Source organism: Paramisgurnus dabryanus, chromosome 13, assembly GCF_030506205.2.
Source record: "Paramisgurnus dabryanus chromosome 13, PD_genome_1.1, whole genome shotgun sequence".
Lineage (NCBI taxonomy): Eukaryota > Metazoa > Chordata > Actinopteri > Cypriniformes > Cobitidae > Paramisgurnus > Paramisgurnus dabryanus.
The window spans coordinates 331875-353217 of NC_133349.1; the positions used below are offsets into that span (position 1 = coordinate 331875).

Consider the following 21343-nt stretch of genomic DNA (forward strand, 5'->3'; position numbering starts at 1 on the left):
AGGCGATAAGCTGGATGTCATTCATTTCCTATGGAGAGTCGCAAAGAGGCTGCGTGAGGTGCCGACCATCTGCGGATGCGTAAATATCGGATCCGTTTTGAGCGTTGGATCCGTTAAAAAATTTGAACTTGTGTGACTAAAGCGCATATGCGATATGCCGACCGGAAGTGATGTATTTCATTGTATACCAATCATAAACTGTGTGTGAGGTGAAAATGATCAGTCCTTTTTGTTTAACTTTATTAGTAACACTTGAATCCTTAAAAAAACCTTTGATTCCTGATAAGTAATACATTATTAATTTAATTTGTGTATGTTTATTTTAATCGTGTCTTAATACGTTTTCTCCAAAAAATATTGGCAATCTTTGTAATATATGCCTAACTGTTTATTGTTTCATTCATTTGCATTCATTGATTTATGCCACCATGGTAAACATATTAGAATGAAGCCTCTTGAGCTGGAATGAGCTTCTCTCACATATACGATTAAATTGAAACGTCATTACGATTGCCACTAGGGGGCAAACTCCGACTGTCGTTTCCGTATGTCGTGTGCAGGGGAAAGGTGGCTTAACACTCACAGATTGTCTTGTATTGGACAAGTAGGATTGAAACCAAACTAGCGCAGTCTCCTCGAAATTAAATTGAGTCAGTTTAGACAATTAGGAAATATGACTAGCTTTAACAAATATGCCTTACTAAAAAAAGGGCACTGATGTATTTTAAGATATGTCAGTGCAAGTTGTTTTTAGTTTGGACAGCTCTTACATTTATTTACATTTATTCTAGGACTAGTCTAATCCCTGTCCGGGAAACTGCCCCTAAATGTTTTCCTTAGTCACAATTAACTAAACCCACCTGTGAATCATATACAACCTTCATAATAAATGGGGGGGACTTAAAGCTATTTCATACAATCTGACTTATAAACACAGTTTAAGAGTTTAATTCCTCATGCTAAACAAATGCAAAGTATCAAAAAATCAAATAGGGCGGTCCCAACCGGGTCATGGGTCGCAGGCAGTTGTTTTGTTGGCAGTCGGCGTGTTTGTGCATATAATGTAAACAACACAAACATGAAGTGAATCATAAGTTATCCAGAGATAGTGTGGGATAATGTTTTGTATTTTGCTTGTTCGTGACTTACTCCGCCCACGGTACACAACCAGGGGCTCGGCTTTTTCCGGGAAAGAATCTTTAGAGCAAACTTTCTTTTAAAAATCTGATAAAACTAAAGACTCTTCAGAGATATAAAGGATTTATTACTACTCTAAAACTACTCAAGATTAACATGAGATGAACAGGGACCTTATGGGACCTTTAGAGAGCATTAGACTTTGCTGTTAAATGCAAGTATGTGCATGTAAAACAAGAATTCAGACACAAAATATAAAAGTTTTATTGAATAACTGTAAATCTGACATGAATGTGTTACAACCGGTTGATATAATACAACTGTACAGTAGATGATGATGATGATGATGATGATGATGTCTGTGAGGTCATTAGATCACAGTAAAACACCTGCAGCTCTCAGCTCTATACAGGCACATGATCACATAGAGTACTGAAGGTGATTCTGGGTGGAGATTCTGGCATCAGTATTAGGGTGTATTTAGTGTTCAAATCTTCTCTAGAAGAAACAGTCAGTCGGAAATTCCTCAGGATCTAAAAACACACACAGACACTGATCAACTGTGTCAATGATTCACTGACTCACTGATTTAATGTGTCAATGATTCACTGACTTGTTGATTTAATGTGTCACTGACTCACTGATTCACTGACTTGTTGATTAATGTGTCACTGGTTTACTGTGTCACTCATTTCACTGACTCAATGTGTCACTGATTCACTGACTCACGTGTCACCGATCAACTGTGTCACTGATTCACTGACTCATTGATTTAATGTGTCACTGACTCAGTGATTCATTGATTTAATTTGTCAATGATTCACTAACTCACTGGTTCACTATGTCACTGATTCACTGACTCATTGATTTAATGGTTCACTGACTCAATGTATCACTGATTCACTGACTCACGTGTCACCGATCAACTGTGTCACTGATTCACTGACTCACTGATTTAATGTTTCACTGATTCACTGATTCACTGATTTAATGTGTCACTGATTCACTTACGTGTAGCAACAGCAGCTGCATTTCATTTTCTGCTATTCTGCGGCCCACACACTGTCTCGACCCAAACCCAAACGCCAGCGAGCGAAACCCCCCACCAGAACCCGTCTCCATGGTCACATTCTCACTGTCGCGCCCTCTGTCAGCTCCTCTCCAGCGGCTGGGGTCGAAGCGCTGAGGATTCTGAAAGACTTCATGACTCCGTCCCAGAGGATATAAACACACCTGAACTAACTCCTAAATGGTTAAACATAAACCAGTGGTTATAAATCCTGGGACCCGATTGCTCTGCACATTTTATCTCTCTTATCTGACAGATTCACTTCAATTCAATGAGATCTCTGCTATCGAGCTGATGATTTGAATCATTTGTGTTAAATAAGAGAGAGCAGTGGGACTCCAGGATCAGGATTAAGAACCACTGACATAGATAAGATGGAGTTTCACACGCTGGGTTATCCTTGTAAACATTTCTGCAACTCTCTTTGCTCCAATTTTCCACAAACCTGTTGACTGTGACCGGTGTTAAACTGTAATGAGCTGACAGCACGTGTGGATCTCTTACCCCTGCTGGTATGTGATAGTTCTGGAGGACGATGTCTTTAACAGGATATCTCTGGATTGTGATGCCCACAGGATAGAGTCTGGAAATGTCAAACACACTCAATATTTAATCCTGTTGACCTCATTATTTACAGTACGAACAAATGAATGACTCAACACACTTAAAGGGGACATTGTAAGATGTCAAATAAATCTTTGTTGTTCTCAGAGTATGTATGTGAGGTTTTAGCTCAAAATACTCCACAGATAATTTATTATAAGATCTTAAAATTGACACTTTGTAGATGTGAGCAAAAATGTGCCGTTTTGTGTGTATCCTTTAAAATGCTAATGAGCTGATCTCTGAAATAAATGGTAGTGCCGTGGTTGGATAGTGCAGATTAAGGGGTGGTATTATTATAATAAGATCCCCTTCTGACATCACAGGGGAGCCAAATTTCAATGAGCTAATTTTTCACATGCTTGCAGAGAATGGTTTAAGAATGGAACTAAGTTACTGGGTTGATCTTTTGCACATTTTTTAGTTAGATAAAAGCACTGGAGACCCAATTATAGCATTTAAACATGAATAAAGTCTGGTTTTCATAATATGTCCTCTTTAAAATGAATAATTTGAACTTGAACTGCGGTCTGTCCTCCTCACCCAGTATGACAGGAGAAGATGTGGAACACGGACACAGTTCTCAATGCTGTTTTAAAGCCTGTATGCATTTGAAGATGTCATACTTTAGGCTCTGGTCCTCACCTCAGGGTCTCCTTCACCGTTCCCTTCAGAAGCGGCGCTCCCTGCAGGGCCTTCTGAGGATCTCCTGCTGCTCGTTCCCATGATGACATCACCTGGGCGCGTACCTGCTCCTGCACATCAGGGTTACGCGCCAACTCAAAGAGAGCGAACTGCAGCGGGACGGCGGTCTGAGAGAGAGACAGAGACTTATTTGGATTATTTCAACATTCACCTACTAACAGGATAAACAGGAAGGTTAGTTAAGTGCAATAATAGATAAGAGCTCATACCGTATCAACACCACCGGCCATGAGTTCTGTGATGTTAGCTCTAATCAGCTCCAGTGATAACTGCCCTGCTTCTATTAACTGCCCCAGCACACCCAAAAACTTCCCCTCTGATCCTCCTGCTGTCCCTGAGACACGTGTCTGCAGCCGCTGATAGCCCCTCTGAATGCGAGTCTCCGCTGAAGAAACACAACATTTACATTCACCATCTGAACTCAGATCAGGTTGATGCGCACACACACACACACTGACCGTGACTGAAGATGTTGTCCCATGCAGTGGCGTGTTGAGTCCACAGAGGCGCGTGCCGGAGCAGACGGCGGGGCAGATAGAGGAGCGGAGGGGTCGTTGCCAACATGCGCTCAACAGCCCAAATAAAGCGTTCAGACTCTTGTGATGGTGTCGAGGAGAACAGACCGATCCGTTCACCATACAGAACATGACAGCTCGCTGAGGAGAAACACACGTGACATCATATAACACCATCTATAGATGGATTTCAGTCACGTGACCTTTTACATCATGCCGCCATCTTTAGGACCTACCGAGTACCAGTAGGCTATTGACAAGCATTGGCTACCTTGCTACGATTTACGGATTTTCTTATCTTTTACTGTCTATGATTCTTACGGATACAGTAAAGGGCTACGAAAGACAACATGTCGCATCTCGACTGTCATGAAAATAAACGCTACTTTAAAAAAATATATCTTGGTTAGGGTGTGATGCCTTCTCGATCCCTGATGCGTTCTTCCAGCCGCTGTCCGCTGCAACCGAACTACCACTATTTTACAACATAAGAAGGCGTGACACAACATGAAACTTTGCTCGAAGTATCACCTGGATCTCTACACATGAACGCGAGCATTGAGAACATTGTTTGTGTACACAGAGTTTACTAAAAATAAAGGTTTTGTACAACTGACTTTGGCTGTTATGGTGTCCGCTTGTCATCTCTGCCAGACGTAAATAATCGATTTCCGAAGGGGAATGAATGAATATCATATGAGGCTCCTTTTTCAACCTGAAGGTCAATATTGTTTTTCACTTGCGGCAAAACAACAACTTATCCGTGCATTTTTATGGAACTATGCTTTAGGAGATATCAATCTTTACAATTCTCCCTCCTTACGTCGCAATTGGAGATCGATACATCTTGACTGGGAAGAAGGCGGCGAGCGGACGCCAAATCATCCAAAGTCAGTTGTTCAAAACCTTCTTTTTAGTAAACTCTCTGTTCACAAACAATGTTCTCAATGCTCGAGTTCACGCGTAGAGACATAGGCGATACTTCGAGCAAAATATCATGTTGTGTTGAGCCTTCTTAGTGTTGTTAAAATAGCGATTTTGATGCTCACAGCATATTGAAGGCATAGCTTCTAGTTCTTTTGCGACCACTTCAAGTCCTTAAAATGGCGGTAGACAAGTGAGTGACGTCAGCTGATATCCATGTATACAGATCTCTCAAACACCTGACAATATTTATTTATGACATATTTTTATATTAGCTTGGCTTCTTTTATGGAAGGAATAATTGAGGATGGGCCGTTGAATTATAATAATAATATTATTTCTATTAAATAATGCACACCCACGGTGATAATGCGTCACTCCGTTTCGTGTCATGCCATTCCACCGCAGGGTGTGCAATATTTTCTAATAATTTAAAGGGAAAATGAAAAAAACAGCATACCAGCAAGACCAGCAAATGTTGTGTTTTGGTGCTAGTTTGCTAGTGAACACCAGCTAAACCAGCATCAAACCAGCATCAGAACCAGCATTAGCACCAGCTAAACCAGCATTAGCACCAGCTAAACCAGCACCAAACCAGCATTAGCACCAGCTAAACCAGCATTAGCACCAGCATCCCATGCTGGTCATACCAGCATATGTTGTGTTTTGGTGCTGGTATGCTAGGACCACCAGCTAAACCAGCATAGACCAGCATGATTCCCATGCTGGTCCATGCTGGTTTGATGCTGTTTTTTTCAGCAGGGTGGAGTCAATTATTCATTGCTCTGGTGGTTATTTTAACCATGGAGAACCAACGGGTCAAATTTGGCCAATGTTAATTAATGCTAAGAGAAGGGTTCTTGGGTTCTCCAAGATTAAGACATTTGACAGGTCAGGTGTGCATTTATCGAAAAATAATGCATACCTGTGGAACATTTCTCAATCAATCAAAAAAGCATTCAACAGACCTGTGGTATAAACAATGATAAAACATATCAACAAGTAAAATAAAAGTTCTTCAAAAAGGAATGCCTCCAGATTGTTTTATCCATTTGGTAGCCCTTGCTCAAAAAGGTTGGAGACCCCTGGTGTTGAATGTGTTTGAATAGCCACATAAGACCGCTTACTGAGCACAATGTTTTTTCAACGGTCCTGATTTCTAGTAGTGAACACATGGTGTTCAGTGCGATCTTTAGGCTTTCATTGATAAAACTGAAACGCCTCTCCGCCTCTTTCATTTGGGCAGATATCTGAGAAAGCACATACATGTACAGAACATTGTGCATCATGTTTAATAACAACACAAACAGTGGAACTCTCAAATAACATTAGTTTGTGTTAGTGTATAGGCGCATAGTGAGATCATCAGCCTGTGAGGTCACTGATATATGACAGTATCAGGGGTTGGGGCAATAGCTTAGTTATTTATTTGTTCAATTTTTTATGAATATATTACAAGCCACTGGATTTGTGAAAAATAACAGAAGCTGCTTTACTCTAAGGGGCAACACAAGTTGTGTTTCCATTACAGTTGATGGAAACAATAGAGATGGATGTGTTTCCATTGGCTGTATTTAACCCCTGAAGGCATTAATATATTTGTTAAGCACGGTTAATCTTTACAAAATTGCTTAAACACCTTTACATATTGATGCTATTATGAAAAGTTTTAAAGAACTCAGAATGACCTCTGACCTTCCAGAGCGAAGCGAAAGAGATCAGGGCTGGGGTCAAGGGTCATACTGCGCTGACCCGTCTCACCCACACCTTCCATCTCCACCCGCTGTCTCAGCGAACGACAGAAATCCTGCGCTACATCATCCAGAAGAGGCAGAAAGCGCCGCACGGCTGAACTGACCATCACTTCTTTGTTCAACAGCAATCTGTCAGCACGCCACTCTGTACCGTTCCTACACAAACACACATTACATTCAAAGATAAATCACAGCAACAAAAAACATCCACAAGCTAAACTCTTGACCAAAACAATAAAATGCAAAATAACAGATGTAAAGCTGAAATAATTGAAGAGGTTTATTTGTCATGAGTGTATATTACAGTAACTGACTTGAGGAAGACGCCTTTGCTGTGTTTGCGTGTCTCTCTGTGTGTCGCCCAGGGCTGTAGAGTCATGCGACGCGGGTGTAAACCCTCCGAACGAAACAACTCACCGATGTCCATCGGCAACATGATGTTCACAGTGCTCTGAGAGCCCAAATATTCTCTAAAAACACAAACAGTCATGATACATTTCATTCATTCATGAAGGAGTTAAACCCATGAACCTGGTGTTGCTAGCACTCATGCACCTATAGTTAGAGATTAACATAGAGATTATAAAACATTTCATTCTGTCTCAGGTTTAGAGAAACACATCATTCTGCTATGACTTTTTTAACAGTGTTGCATGACTTATGATCAAAATCTGATGCATTTAAAACCTTCAAAGTTTACAATCATTCTTAAACTTTGGTTATAAAAATAAGAAAACTAGTGGACTGAGACTTTATGTGAGCGTATGTACCTGTAAATGGGTCCGAGTTGTTTGAAAGTGTTGTCCATGTGTTTGTGGAGCTGACTGAATCTTCCTTCTTTCCAGAATCGCAGCAGATTGATCCAGCCGTTACTGCCGGTGTGAGGGATGTCCTGAAAGCGTCGCAGTCCTCCAGCAGCGCTGATACTCCTCTTCTGCATCACTGCTGGACGTTTACACAGAGATCGAGCGATGGCAGAAGATGCAGCGGCGAGCACAGATGAGACAAGCATGTCTGACTCGATCGAGTCTCTTTAATGCAACCATATGAGTTTTCCTTCAGAGCATCAGCCCCCATTCCTGTATCACGTCCTCCTCTCACACATCACCAAACCAATGAGTTACTGTCACATCAGGTCAAAGTTCAAGAGAAAAACACCACATCACTTCTTTCGAGAAATCACAGGGTCGACAGAGTCCAAACACACACACACACACACACACACACACACACACACACACACAAGCTCAAAGACACCAAATGTTCACTGGCTGACTTTAATATCACATCTACAAAATCTCTCATTACATTTGAAAAGAGAGCAAGGGAGATAAATGGAGTGAGAGACAGACAGACAGACAGACAGACAGACAGACAGACAGACAGAGACATACTAAGAGCGACAGACGGATAGTCAGGCCATATATAGCCTGATCTCACGAATTTCCGTGGGATAGTCACAGAATTTTTTGCAAATTTTTCCGTGGCATTCTCACGGATTGGTTCCTCAACTGTTTTGTCCTATTTTCTTACCATTGTCACTTCGGTTTAGGGTTAGATTTACATAAAATGACATCCTTGCCCAAACCCAACTCTAACCCCAATGCCAGGCGACAATTGTTTAAAGTTTAGAAAATATAAAAGAATAAATCAGAAAAAAACAGTATAAACCAATAGTTTAAGTGACATAATAAAGAAAACACCAAATCTAACCCTAAACCGAAGCGAAAATGGTTTAAAAATAGTAAAAAGCAGTTGAGTAACCAATCCGTGAGAATGCCACAGAAAAATTAGCCAAAAATTCTGTGACTATCCCACTGAACTTTGTGAGATCACGTTGCATATATACACCTGGGATTAAGATGGGATTGGACGACACAGGTGTAAATGGGGTTGGAAATGTTTTGAGCTTGTCTGCTTTCATCCACATTCAGAGGTAGTCAAAAATGCTGGATTGCTTTTGTGGTGTAGACGCTGATGTTCTCAAATGTGCTCTTTGATTTTTTTTATAAGCACAAGCTTATTTCATCAATTGTTCTGAAATATCTACTTATATAAATATTTACTATAACTAGATTTATAAATAAATATACAACTTGGACTCTGACACGTCAATATAAACCCGTCATTTCTCCCGCTCGTGTTTTAATGATTCGCCCACAGACCATCCCTTCAAAATAATCAGGACAGAAGCGATTTAAAGTGGACAAAAGAAATGGATTAAAACACCAGGTGTGAATGGACATGTGTATCTCTCGTCTACTTGTGATCCGATTGACAAAAAATCTAATCGCATCTTAATACCAGGTGTAAACAGGGCCTTAGACAGGTATATAGAGTGAGCAAGACAGACAGACATATAAAGAGTGAGAGAGACAGACATACAGAGATTGAGAGACACAAACAGACATATAAAGAGTCAGGGAGAGAGAGAGACAGACAGACATATAAAGAGTCAGAGAGAGAGAGACAGGCTTTGGCAATGATGTGATACTAAACAGTCACACCAATAATGGTCATTAAACTTTAAGTGAGAGACTGAGACAGACAGACAGACACATAAGATGATCTGTGAAGAAAGGTTCCTGATATCAGTGTTAATTATAATAAGTGTTGGTGTAAAACATTGCATATTTAAGTGTCATTGTGTAACATTTGTGCATTTCTAAAACAATAAGAAAGAGTGATGGAGTCATTTAGTCCCTCCTCATGAGTTCACATGAGTTTACACGACTCTGTGTTTACTGTCACAGGTGTTTGGGTTTGTTTGTTGCCGGTGAAAATCCCCCGGCTGAAACCGAGACTTTGAAATGTGCTGAGCAGACCAAAGTCGCCGTCTTTAGCAGGAGTTTCAGGATAAATCATCTTGGCCAGATCTCGTGGGAGAGACGCTTTACCTCTGACAGATCTCAAGTGCTCGCTGTCCTTGACATTCTGAAGAGAAACACAAATGATTTATCATCATCATCACATCCAAACACTCTTCATTCAAACTGACTCAACCAAAAATATTCAAGTTTCTTTGAGGTTCCCAAATTTAGTTTATGTGACATTAACACTTGTGCCAAAAAGTGTTTGTAACATTGTATAAACTTAAGAGAAAGCAGAAAGAGAGATTTGAGCAATCATCAGAGAGATAAAGTGATGTGTGTGACCTCGCTCAGATGATATTTTCTCCTGAAGTGTGTCCTCATCGCAGCTCGCTCTGCATTCTTCTGAGCATTGACTGCGTCCCGCAGCTTTCTGAAGATGTCATAGGAAACTTTAACATCCCAAACACAACACTTTTCTTATTGTTTTAAACCTAACAGACAGCTCAAATGTTGCTTTGTGTCCTTGGTCTTTAATAAGAAATATTTTGTTGAAGAAATGCAGTAAGATTATTATATGAGAGAGCCACCGGTCAAAGCTAAAACAACACATTTAAGTATTGGATTAAAAATGTTCTGCATTAACAGTTTTCAGATTAATCACATTATGGTGGAGATGAGACAACGTCAATTAACAAAGTCAGAGTCGTTTGAGCAATGCCCTCAAAAATGTCATCTTTCATTTACTTTTATTGCATTGCTTTCTTGATTTGTGACATTTTGACAGATAAACATCAGGAAGAGAAAAACATTTCAACATGATGACATGAAAATCTCACCTCTCTCTCTCCAGTTCGGCCTGATAAGATCTCAGCAGATGTGCGTCCTTTGTTCCAGCTAGACGATGTGTGGCGCTCCTGACCTTTGACCCTGGTTTGGACTTCTGCTTGGTCCAGTTGGGTTGTGTCTTTTCTCCGGTTACACAGTATGTGAGAGTTTTAATGGGAGCCAGCAGAGATTTCTTCAGTCCAGACTCCATCATAAGATCGGATGTGTGTCAGTGTGAAACCTGTGTGAACACATCATTCTTATGTTAGCTTGAGGATGTGTGTGTGTGTGTGTGTGTGTGTGTGTGTGTGTGTGTGTGTGTGTGTGTGTGTGTGTGTGTGTGTGTGTGTGTATGTACTCTAGGAGAAACACTGACCTGATTTTACAGATACAGAGCAGAAAGATTGAGTGACTCACAGCTTAAAATCTACAAGGGCAAGGACACACACACACACACACAACTAAGGATTCATTTTTAAACAGTTAGTTGTTGTCGCTAATCAATACAGCCGCTATGGTAAAACACACACAGACACACACCTGTCTACCTGCATTCCGAGAGAAAGACAGGTGGATCCTTGTGTTCCTGTCCAGTAATGTTCCTCTAATCTTCCAGTTTTCCTCTGAATCTACATCAGATCCTTTGACTCTGTCGTCCTCTGGTTTATCTGTGCAGATCTCAGGTTTGTCACGTTTGTGAGGATCCAGATTATTACACTCAAGACTTTAATGACAGGGAATCTGATTAGTGTTCACAGGAGCAGATGCACGTGCAACCTGACACACACACAATTGTCTACTATTGTGTGTGATGTGAGCGTGACAGTTCAGTTTCCATAATGAAGAAGAGTTGAATGAATGAATGAGAGAACAGAGAGAGAGAAGAGGAACTGTTATCAGTGACCCTGATGTGTCCTTCATCAACTGACAGGAGAGGACACAATTAATTAAACACACAAATCTACACAACACAGCCAGCCAGCAGTGTCTCAGTCTGCTGTGTGTCTACATACTAACTGTGTGTGAACATCTGAGCAGCTTAAAGGATTGAGAGAAGATCACTGACCACATGTGAAGACACAGACAGTAACAGACAGACAGACAGACAGACAAAGAGAGAGAGAGAGAGAGAGAGAGAGAGAGAGAGAGAGAGAGAGAGAGAGAGAGAGAGAGAGAGAGAGAGAGCATCATTATACACAAATTAGAGAATTATTTTCCCTCAATTCACAAACCAGCTCAAAGACTTTAATGGGATTAAACTAAAGGCCAAACCTTCTTTTATTTTTTAAGCTTCTTTTATTTTTATTTTGTTTTGTGCACCCGAGCTTTACAGTCTGGGGAGACGCACGCTATAAGTTTGAAAAAAAAAAACTTGGCAAACATGTCTGAGGAACAGGGCAGCCGCGTCACTACAGTCACGTGACTTCACGCTCGAGCCGGAAAATAAGACAATGCTGAATGAAGTCTTAATTCTTGCTATTTTTGGACCAAACTGTATTTTCGATGCTTCACCACAATCTTACTGACCCACTGATGTCACATGGACTACTTTGATGATGTTTTTATTACCTTTCTGGACATGGATACCGTACATAGATTTTTAATGAAGGGGACAGAAAGCGCTTGGAATAAATCTAACGTTAAAACATCTTAAACTGTTTTCCGAAGATGAACGGAGGTCTTCCGAGTTTAGAACGACATAAGTCATTAATTACATTATTTTCAGTTTTGGGCGAACTATACTTATTCAGGAGTCATGCTGTTCCCTGTGGGGGCGGAGGCGAAAACACAAGCTTATACAGTATGTAAATATACACAAAGACAATGACGCCCCCCGCTGCACGCTAGAATCTCCGGAAAAACAAGCCAATTTCAACCGCAAAATGTACGCTTTTAAATATACAAAAACTGCTATCTCAAACATGGAGAGGCTTATTCGTGATCTCAACTAACAGATTCTGCAATGAAACGAAAATCACAAATTTTGAAAAAAAACGTTGTTTCTCATTTTCTCGAAACTTGTGCTGCCGACTTGCGTCACTGGTTTCCGTGACGGGTCACATATGCAGCCTACAAATGCGACATCTGGAGGCTGCAGCCTTCCGATTGAGAAACAACCTCAGTTTACTTATCATTCTTCTGTGGAGTTTACGTATAGATAAAACGTTTTAGCTTTAAAGGTGCAGTGTGTAAATTTTAGCAGCATCCAGTGGTGAGGTTGCGAATTGCAACCAACGGCTCAGTCCACTGCTCACCCCTTATTTTGAAACGCATAGAGAAGCTACGGTAGCCGCCATTGGAAAAACATGTAATTGAAGGAGACAACTTAGTAAAAAAAGTTTGTCCATTAAGGGCGTCTGTAGAAACATGGTGGCACAAAATAGCATTCCACGTAAGGGGACCCTCTGTGTATGTAGATAAAAACGTCTCATTCTAAGGTAATAAAAACATAACGGGTCATTATAAAAAGGTCTTTATACACCCCTGATAATATAGTTTTGTATATTATTTAGCATTTCTGTCAAGAGATCCTTCTAAAAATTACACACTGCACCCTTAAGCAAACTCCACGGATGAATGATAAGAGAACTGAAAACAGCCATTTTTCAAATGGAAGGCTGCATCCTCCGGAGGTCGCATTTGCATGCTGCATTCTTCATCAAGACTGATTTATTTCAGTTAACCGAGCATTGCATTCCAGAAAGGGTTAGACAGTCTTTAACTCTTTACCCCTTATTGGAAGTTAACTCTTCAATTAAGAGAAAACGCTTCCTTGCCGATGACGAGTTTTTCAATCTGAACTCTTACCCAACCTATAAAACCTGGAAGTATTCCCTTATGGCAAACAGTTCAAACTCTTTGTATGTTTTGAGGATCGCTCTGAATTTGATCTCTATCAAAATTCCTTCACAAAAACGCAAATATTTCAGGTTTTTGCTTAAAAAGAGAAAAAAGCCATATTTGATAGGTGATAAAAAGAGACCAAATGAATGTAGGAGGAAACAGTTTTTTGGGGTCTGTTCTTTCATTTGATATATTGTATACTCAGCCTTTTTTTAAGTTGCCAGCCAGCATTTTTTGTGATTTTCACAAAAGTTTCATAAAATGCTTTCCAGGAAAATGTTCTTCTATAAATATACAAAAATACAAATATATGTACAAATTATAATATATAAATAGAAAACTTTGAGCAAAAAGCTGAAAATAAATTCATTTTTTTAAAGGTATTTTGTTAAAGATCAGATTCAGAACGATGATCAAAACATACACAGAGTTTAAAATTAATTTAATTAGTTTTTCTTCAGTTTTTTTTAATAAATTTCACACTAATGCATGACTTTTTGTGACCCCCCTGCAACACTTTTGTTTCTATATTTGTTTGTGTTGTAAGTTTTGGCAACACATTTTTGTATTTCTTTGTCTGGTGAGTATCTGCAGCGAACTTAGCAGTTATGTGTCTGAAACTGCTGTAGCATCTATTTACATATATATCTATTTGTGAGGTGGTGCAAATAAGTGGAGGCAGGACTAATTTGCATATTCATAGATCCATGTATACCGAGGCAAGGGTGTGGAGATAAAATCAAGCTGTTTTAAACAAAGAAATTACTGTCACAGGTAAAACTTTAATATATATGCTGTTATAACCCTCAAAGATAAGTTTTACCTAATCAAATGATCACCCCCCCTCACACACACACACACAATCTGATGGCACTAACCTGGAGGTGAGTGTTGTAGGTCTACAATTTGTGTGGAGTGTTATTGTGCAGAGTTATAAACAGTAACCTTACAAAGTACTCCTGTTACACACACACACAGATATTCATTTTTCAGTACGTGATATAAAGCATATTTTATTTTACAAAACATTTACAGTAGTTACAACTATATTCATTTCAAACAAAACTCATAAACATGTGCCATATTTAAAATTGTAGAAACAACCAAAATATACAAATAAACAAAATAAAATAAACAGAGTTCTGCTGGGTTAAAACACCTAGGGCCAGATTTACTAAACGCAAATTAGCACAAGAGCGCTATTCCAAAAAAGCACTGATGCAAGTGGTAATATCTGCCGGTTATTTAGTAAAAAAGTGCAAACTAAATAACGCAGGTGCAACAGCTGATTTTCATTATGACCAAGACAATCTACTAAGAGCAGCGCAAATTAGTTCAGGGTTACAAATAAGCTAAGCTGATGAGGTGCAGGTGATCTACTAACACCTGATGAGCTTGAGCTCAGCACCACAGACATCACAGCCAACAAAGCCAAGACTAGAGACACTGAAAAGAACTGGAGGACAAAAAGATGAAGGTTTAGGAGAAGTTTTGAAACACCTGTTATTGTGTGACTTCTCCTCTTTTATTTCCTCTAGCAAATAAAAAATAACATCACTTGGCAAGCATAATTTTTGAATAATATATTCCTCTCGCATTACAAATAAACTCATACTAGAGATCGACCAGTATATCTGTTTCCAGATATTTTCCCTGATATTTAAGCATTTTCCCATTATCAGATATCGGTTTGACCTATAAACACTGGCATCAACGCTGGCCTCTGCTATCAGCAACAATTGCAGACATTTCAAGCACAAAATGATTTAAGACGGCATTAAATAATGGCGCAAATACAGTAATATGACACGCGCAAACATTATAAATTGTGTTGTGTAAATAATCTCCTCCCATAAATTTTGCGTCTGAAAGGGAAACTTGTAGAAATGCATAAGCAATAAGATCAGTCGCAAAAATAACTACATCACACCTTTACAGCGCTAATAATCCACTTTAGTAAATCCTGACAGTTGTTATTTAACGACAAAATGATGCTTTACACTGACGCAAGCTGTTAGTTAATCTGACCCTAAGTGTGCTAAACATTTTCACAACTTTGCTAAAACTGCACCACGTGACGCTGTGAAGCTGTTGGTCAAAATAAAAAAAGCCAGTTGAATTCAACAATCATCAGAGAATCCAATCTTCATTACTTCACCTCCATCTTTGACTGATTGTCAGACATTTATGAGGTTCAGTTCAGATGCTTGAGTTCAGAGGTCAACAGCTCATGTATCTGTAACTGCTGAAGGGTCTGAAGAACTTATGATGGAGTGCAGCAGAGAGAGACAGACGACGCTCCGGTTCATATTCAAATAAACCCTCCAATAAATCAAAGAACTGATGATGATCTTCTGAATCACACAACACACACCTCTGACAAACGCACACACACACACACACACACACACACACACACACACACACACACACACACACACACACACACACACACACACACACACACACACACACACACACACACACACACACACACACACACACACACACACACACACACACACACAGAGACAGAAAGAAAGACACAGAAGTGAGACAGACTCTTTGCTCTGCTGTTTCGTGTGTGTGTGTGTGTGTGTGTGTGTGTGTGTGTGTGTGTGTGTGTGTGTGTGTGTGTGTGTGTGTGTGTGTGTGTGTGTGTGTGTGTGTGTGTGTGTGTGTGTGTGTGTGTGTACTCACTCTGAGGGGTCTGCAGTTTTCTCTCACATAACGTGCAGCTGATGTATCATCACTCCAGTGTAATCGACCTCTATTAAAGTATTTCTGCTTCCTGAGGTCAAAGGTCAATATTAAACTTACACTGACATCAATCAATCAATCAATCAATCAATCAATCTTCAGAGTGTTTACTGACCTTGTTTTCTGAATCATTCTAGAAGGAATTGGTCCGTGTACTCTCTCCATCATTGCCAGATGCTCTCTGTTATCATGAGTCTAAACAAACACATGAATCATTATCTACAGACGTTATGCAGCTAACAGTTGTCCTGCAAGAGACACAGTCACATCATCTTCATCATCATCATCATCATCATCATCATCATCATCATCATGACAGTGACAGGAGTACAGAACATATAGATCTGTATAAGAGACACACCTGAAAGAGTGGATATCCACTGTAGTATTCAAACAGAATACAGCCGATACTCCAGACATCACACGGCTGACTCCAGCCCAGCTCTACACACACACACAGACAGACACACAGACACACAGACACACAGACACACACACACACACACACACACACACACACACACACACACACACACACACACACACACACACACACAGAGCTTAGTTTTTCCCAAAATAAATGTGAATAGTTGCTTATACATTTTTGGAAATTTTTTAAGAAAGGAAATATTTTGATATTACAAAATTAAAGCATTATAATATCACATATCGCATTTTTAGCCAAGTTACACACTTCATTTTTCTTCAATATGCAGCCAGATTTCCAGTATGCACACATTGAGTATATTATATTTGTGTAGTATAGATATGAACTAAACCTGTATACAACCACAGAGATCTTCTCTTACCCAGAATGACCTCTGGTGCTCTGTAATGTCGGGTGGAAACAACAGTGCTGTGATGCTCGTGGTCAAACGTGGCACTGCCAAAGTCCACCACCCTCACATCAGTGTTCCTGACACATCGCTCATCTCTCTTCTGAAACATATACACACCCGACACACAAACTAGTTTCTCATGCGCTAATATTGTTGTGGGTAACTATGAGCACAATATTATGTTAAGTCAAACACTTCAGACGGATTGACTACACTGCTCACAAACACATGGATGTGACAACATGACTGCAACATTACAGATGCGTTTGAAGTAGTTGGCAAAACGTCTAAATGCTTATTGATATAAAAATAGTTTACCCAAAAGTGAAAATTAGGCCAAAATGCCATCCTATAGGTGTAGATGACTTCCTTTCTTTGGCAGGACACGTTATATTAAATAATATATAAAAATAATCAAAGTCCATCCATCCCCAGAAAAGATATTTTGACTCTTGTGATTTATTATTAAAGATGTCTTATGAAGCGAAATGAGAGGAAAGAATTCCTGTATTTAGGTATCAATACATCACGTTTCAACATAAATGCACCTAGATGTAAAATGGCGGCACACCGGCATCATGTTGGTTTGTAAGATGCTCACTGGTTCTTGTGACTGACTGCGCGTGTCATCACGACACATATGACGACTAATCACAAGAGACACGACAACCAACAAACCACAGTGAAGCCGGCATGCTGCCATTTTTGATCCAGATATGTTTACATTCAAACAACAGCCAGTATTTAATGGCATTAGACAGCTGGGAAGAGTCAGGATATGATTTAATATAACTCCAAATGTGTTTTTCTGAAAGAAAGTCTAAACTATTTGTTCAACAGCAATGACCAGGTAGGCAGCTGACCAATAAACTGCAATCATCTGACCTTCTTTAAGTTATATGTGACCGTGTATTCAGGATCCACAAACAAGATGTTCTCAGGTTTGAGGTCCGTGTGCGTCAGCTGGTTGTTGTGAAGAACTAAAAAACCAAAACAACCAAAAGATAATCACGACATCACGCCACAGGTGATCACAGCACAGGGGGAAGACAGACACAGTATTGATGAAATCATGCGACGCTGCAGTAAAGACACACGTGTGCTCACAGTTGACGGCGAGGCAGATCTGATAGGCCATGTGTCTGACCTGACTGATGGTGTACGGCTCGTAATGATTCTGCTTCATGAAGTCAAACGTGCTGACGGCCAGCAACTCAAAACTGATGCACGTGTGGCCGTGATAGTCGAACCAGTCGAACATCTGCACACACAAACTGACAGACAAACAGACACACAAACATACAACAATGATCTTGAGCATGCTGTGATGACTATAGGACTCATGAATATATTCTAGAAAAAAAACTACAGGATCACTTATGTATTTCAATGGAAAATAAGACATAACAGACATGTCAATGTGTCAGGACGTAAATCTGAAGCGCACTAGTCATAATAATATAAAAACATACTTCACTAACACTGACACATATGTCTTATGATCGGGATCTTTCTGTTTGATGTTCTCCAGAACATTGATCTCCAGACGAGCAGCTTCTCTGTATTTCTCCACATTCTTAATGATCTTCAGAGCGATGTGAGATCCTCCCCTAAAACACGCGGCATAAGAACACAAACAAACACCTGAGTGAGACCATCACAAATAAACATACGAATACAAATAAAAGCATGTGTCTGTGTGTTAGATTAACCTCTGATGGTCTATACACTCCACCACTTTCCCAAACGTTCCCTCTCCAAGTGTTTCCAAAATCTCATCTGAACACAAAAACACAAATAGAGAAAGCATGCTGAATCTCTGCAGGGTGAAGAAGTGTTTTACGCATAGTGTGTAGTACAGTATAGTGTGTAGTATGTATAGTGTGTAGTATGTATGGTGTGTAGTATGTACATTGTGTAGTATGTACATTGTATGTATATTGTGTAGTATGTTTATTGCGTAGTATGTATATTGTGTAGTATGTATATTGTGTAGTATGTACAGTGTGTAGTATGTACAGTGTGTAGTATGTACAGTGTGTAGTATGTATATTGTGTAGTATGCATATTGTGTAGTATGCATATTGTGTAGTATGCATATTGTGTAGTACAGTATGTACTGTAGAGAGACACACACATCTGTCCAGCAGCACATCACCCGGCCGATAGATCAGATGACTCTCCTCATCGTCTTTAACAGTCCACGACCTCACACGACCGTTACATCTCTAACCAGGCAAACACACAGAGAGAGAGAGAATTAGACAAATCCCCACTTATCATAAAAGTACACATTCTGGAAACATCTAAAACTCAGTGACCAAGAGTTGAGTAAATTCCCTCTCTTTGTAATTATTCTACTTTACACTTCACAAACTGTAGGGGAGAGCGATACACAAACTAACACTTTTGACTTTGTCTCTATCATTCAAAAAATATTTAAGTTAGATGAATCATTATTTTTACACAATCATTACACACATCTCTGCTACAAATGAACACTTAAAGTTTGTTTGTGGGTCCTACCGTTATCATACAATTACACAGAAAGTGACAGGAGTGCAAGCCTTACCCCATAGGTGGGCTTCATTGTAACAAACAGAGGGTTTGTTGTAACACCTATTAGAAAATTTAGTTTAAACAAATAATTCAAATCAAATTCTGTCTATTGTTTCTATATCTGCCTATAATAGATAGATATCAACACATTCATCCATACATCATTCTTCATCTAACCATCCGTCTATTATGGAGCAATGCATAGAAACAACTGTGGAATGATTTGACGGTTATGACACAAACTGTTGACTCTGTAGCTGTCTTTAGGACATTTAGTAAATAAATTTATTTCACGTGTCTGTTGAATGCTTTATTCTGATTGGTTGATAAATGTTCCATGGGTATGCATTATTTTTTGATAACCGCACACCAAACTTGTCAAATGTCTTAAAAATAGACACCAGAGCAATCTTTGTGGTAACCGTGGTATAAGCGGAATAATTGACTCTGGTCCTTTGAATTATCCTGTACTAATGAATTGTCCTAGTACTAACATCTCCAGCTCTCACCTAGTCTGTTCTTCACTAAAGCTTCTGTAAATCCCTCAAAAGCTTTTTATTTTATTTGATCTCATTAAGTTAATGTTTCTTTATTACAGTTACAGAATGATTACTGAAAACAAGTACAGACAGACAGACAGACAGACAGACAGACAGACAGACAGACAGACAGACAGACAGACAGACAGACAGACAGACAGACAGACAGAGTGAAGTACTTACAGACAGAGAGACAGACAGACAGACAGACAGACAGACAGACAGACAGACAGACAGACAGAGTGAAGTACTTACAGACAGACAGAGGCAGAAACAATCCAGGATGTTCTTAAATACAGAGTGTAACTCAGTTTTACCCATCATTACTACAGTAAAACACTCACATTAACAGCAGAGAGAGAAAGTGTGAGTGAGTGAGTGTGAAAGAGAGAGGGAGAGAGATTAGACGCAAGCTAATTATAAACCCTCCTCACGAGCCCCTTGGGAACGTCCTGAAACACCAATGAGACACCCATCAAAAAGTCTGAAGAGCCAAGACGGAGATTTCATTACACACACACACACACACACACACACACACACACACACACACACACACACACACACACACACACACACACACACACACACACACACACACGTCATTACCCTAAAAACAAACAAACAAACAAACACACACACACACACACACACACACGTCATTACCCTAAAAACAAACAAACAAACAAACAAACAAACACACACACACACACACACACACACACACACACACACACACACACACACAGGTCATTACCCTAAAAACAAACAAACAAACACACACACACACACACACACACACACACACACACACACACACACACACACACACACACACACACACACACACACACACACACACACACACACACACACACGTATGTCCTTAACCCAGAGTAAATGGTGAGTGTTTGTGACAGAACTGTAAAGTCAAATAATAACCAGCAGACAGCAGTAACAGCTAAGAAGAAGTTCAGGAGAATCTGTGAGTGTGTGGATGAATGAATGAAAGTGATATTCAGCAATCAATCTGCATGTGATGATGAACTAATGTCAACTCTTTCTGACAAAACATTAAGATGTCTTCAGTTACTTATATGAGCTTACACATGTCGAGTAAAAGTCAGTGTGTAAAAGTAGGGTTGCAAAGGGGTGGAAACTTTCCATTGGAACTTAATCCGGGGAATTGTAAAAATATTTCAAATTGGAAACACAATGGAAATATTTTGAAATTTAGGGACATTTATATAAACTATAGCATATACCAACATAAATTAAAGGGGCCATGGCATGAAAATCTGACTTTTTCCATGTTTAAGTGCTATGATTGGGTCCCCAGTGCTTCTATCAACCTAGAAAATTTTAAAAACATCAACCCAGTAACTTAGTTTTGATAAACCATTCTCTACAAGCACATGAAAAAATAGGTCGTTGAAATTTGGCTCTCCTTATGATGT

The 21343-nt window shown here is 39.6% G+C and overlaps 3 protein-coding genes across 7 annotated transcripts; all 3 read right to left on the reverse strand.

Moving 5' to 3' along the window:
• Positions 1-1447: 1447 nt before the first annotated feature.
• cyp11c1 (cytochrome P450, family 11, subfamily C, polypeptide 1) lies at positions 1448-7915 on the reverse strand. The gene is made up of 9 exons (XM_065270581.2): positions 7478-7915; positions 7022-7177; positions 6649-6863; positions 3973-4170; positions 3724-3899; positions 3455-3621; positions 2711-2789; positions 2149-2382; positions 1448-1670 (listed from the first exon to the last, which is right to left on the reverse strand). The coding sequence occupies exons 1-9, from the start codon at positions 7717-7719 to the stop codon at positions 1542-1544; spliced, it is 1596 nt and encodes a 531-aa protein (XP_065126653.1). The 5' UTR covers positions 7720-7915; the 3' UTR covers positions 1448-1541.
• A 53-nt stretch (positions 7916-7968) lies between these two features.
• On the reverse strand, positions 7969-11396 carry LOC135752179 (complexin-3-like). Of its 2 annotated transcripts, none has more exons than XM_065270583.2 (5): positions 10894-11396; positions 10722-10772; positions 10357-10586; positions 9863-9950; positions 7969-9641 (listed from the first exon to the last, which is right to left on the reverse strand). In XM_065270583.2, exons 3-5 carry the CDS (start codon positions 10557-10559, stop codon positions 9423-9425), a joined length of 510 nt encoding a protein of 169 aa, XP_065126655.1. In that variant the 5' UTR covers positions 10560-10586; positions 10722-10772; positions 10894-11396; the 3' UTR covers positions 7969-9422. The 2 variants fall into 2 exon arrangements, with proteins under 2 accessions (XP_065126655.1, XP_065126654.1); XM_065270582.2 differs by having other exon boundaries at positions 10886-11396.
• Positions 11397-14185: 2789 nt separating this feature from the next.
• clk2b (CDC-like kinase 2b) lies at positions 14186-20356 on the reverse strand. 4 transcript variants are annotated; one of them, XM_065270557.2, is made up of 11 exons: positions 20142-20347; positions 18926-19016; positions 18501-18567; positions 18261-18398; positions 17896-18062; positions 17674-17768; positions 16759-16888; positions 16311-16393; positions 16065-16144; positions 15890-15980; positions 14186-15565 (listed from the first exon to the last, which is right to left on the reverse strand). In XM_065270557.2, exons 1-11 carry the CDS (start codon positions 20208-20210, stop codon positions 15410-15412), a joined length of 1167 nt encoding a protein of 388 aa, XP_065126629.1. In that variant the 5' UTR covers positions 20211-20347; the 3' UTR covers positions 14186-15409. The 4 variants fall into 4 exon arrangements, with proteins under 4 accessions (XP_065126629.1, XP_065126630.1, XP_065126631.1 ...); XM_065270558.1 differs by having other exon boundaries at positions 18282-18398; positions 20142-20343; XM_065270559.2 differs by lacking the exon at positions 17674-17768 and having other exon boundaries at positions 17936-18062; positions 20142-20356.
• Between the last annotated feature and the right edge of the window lie 987 nt (positions 20357-21343).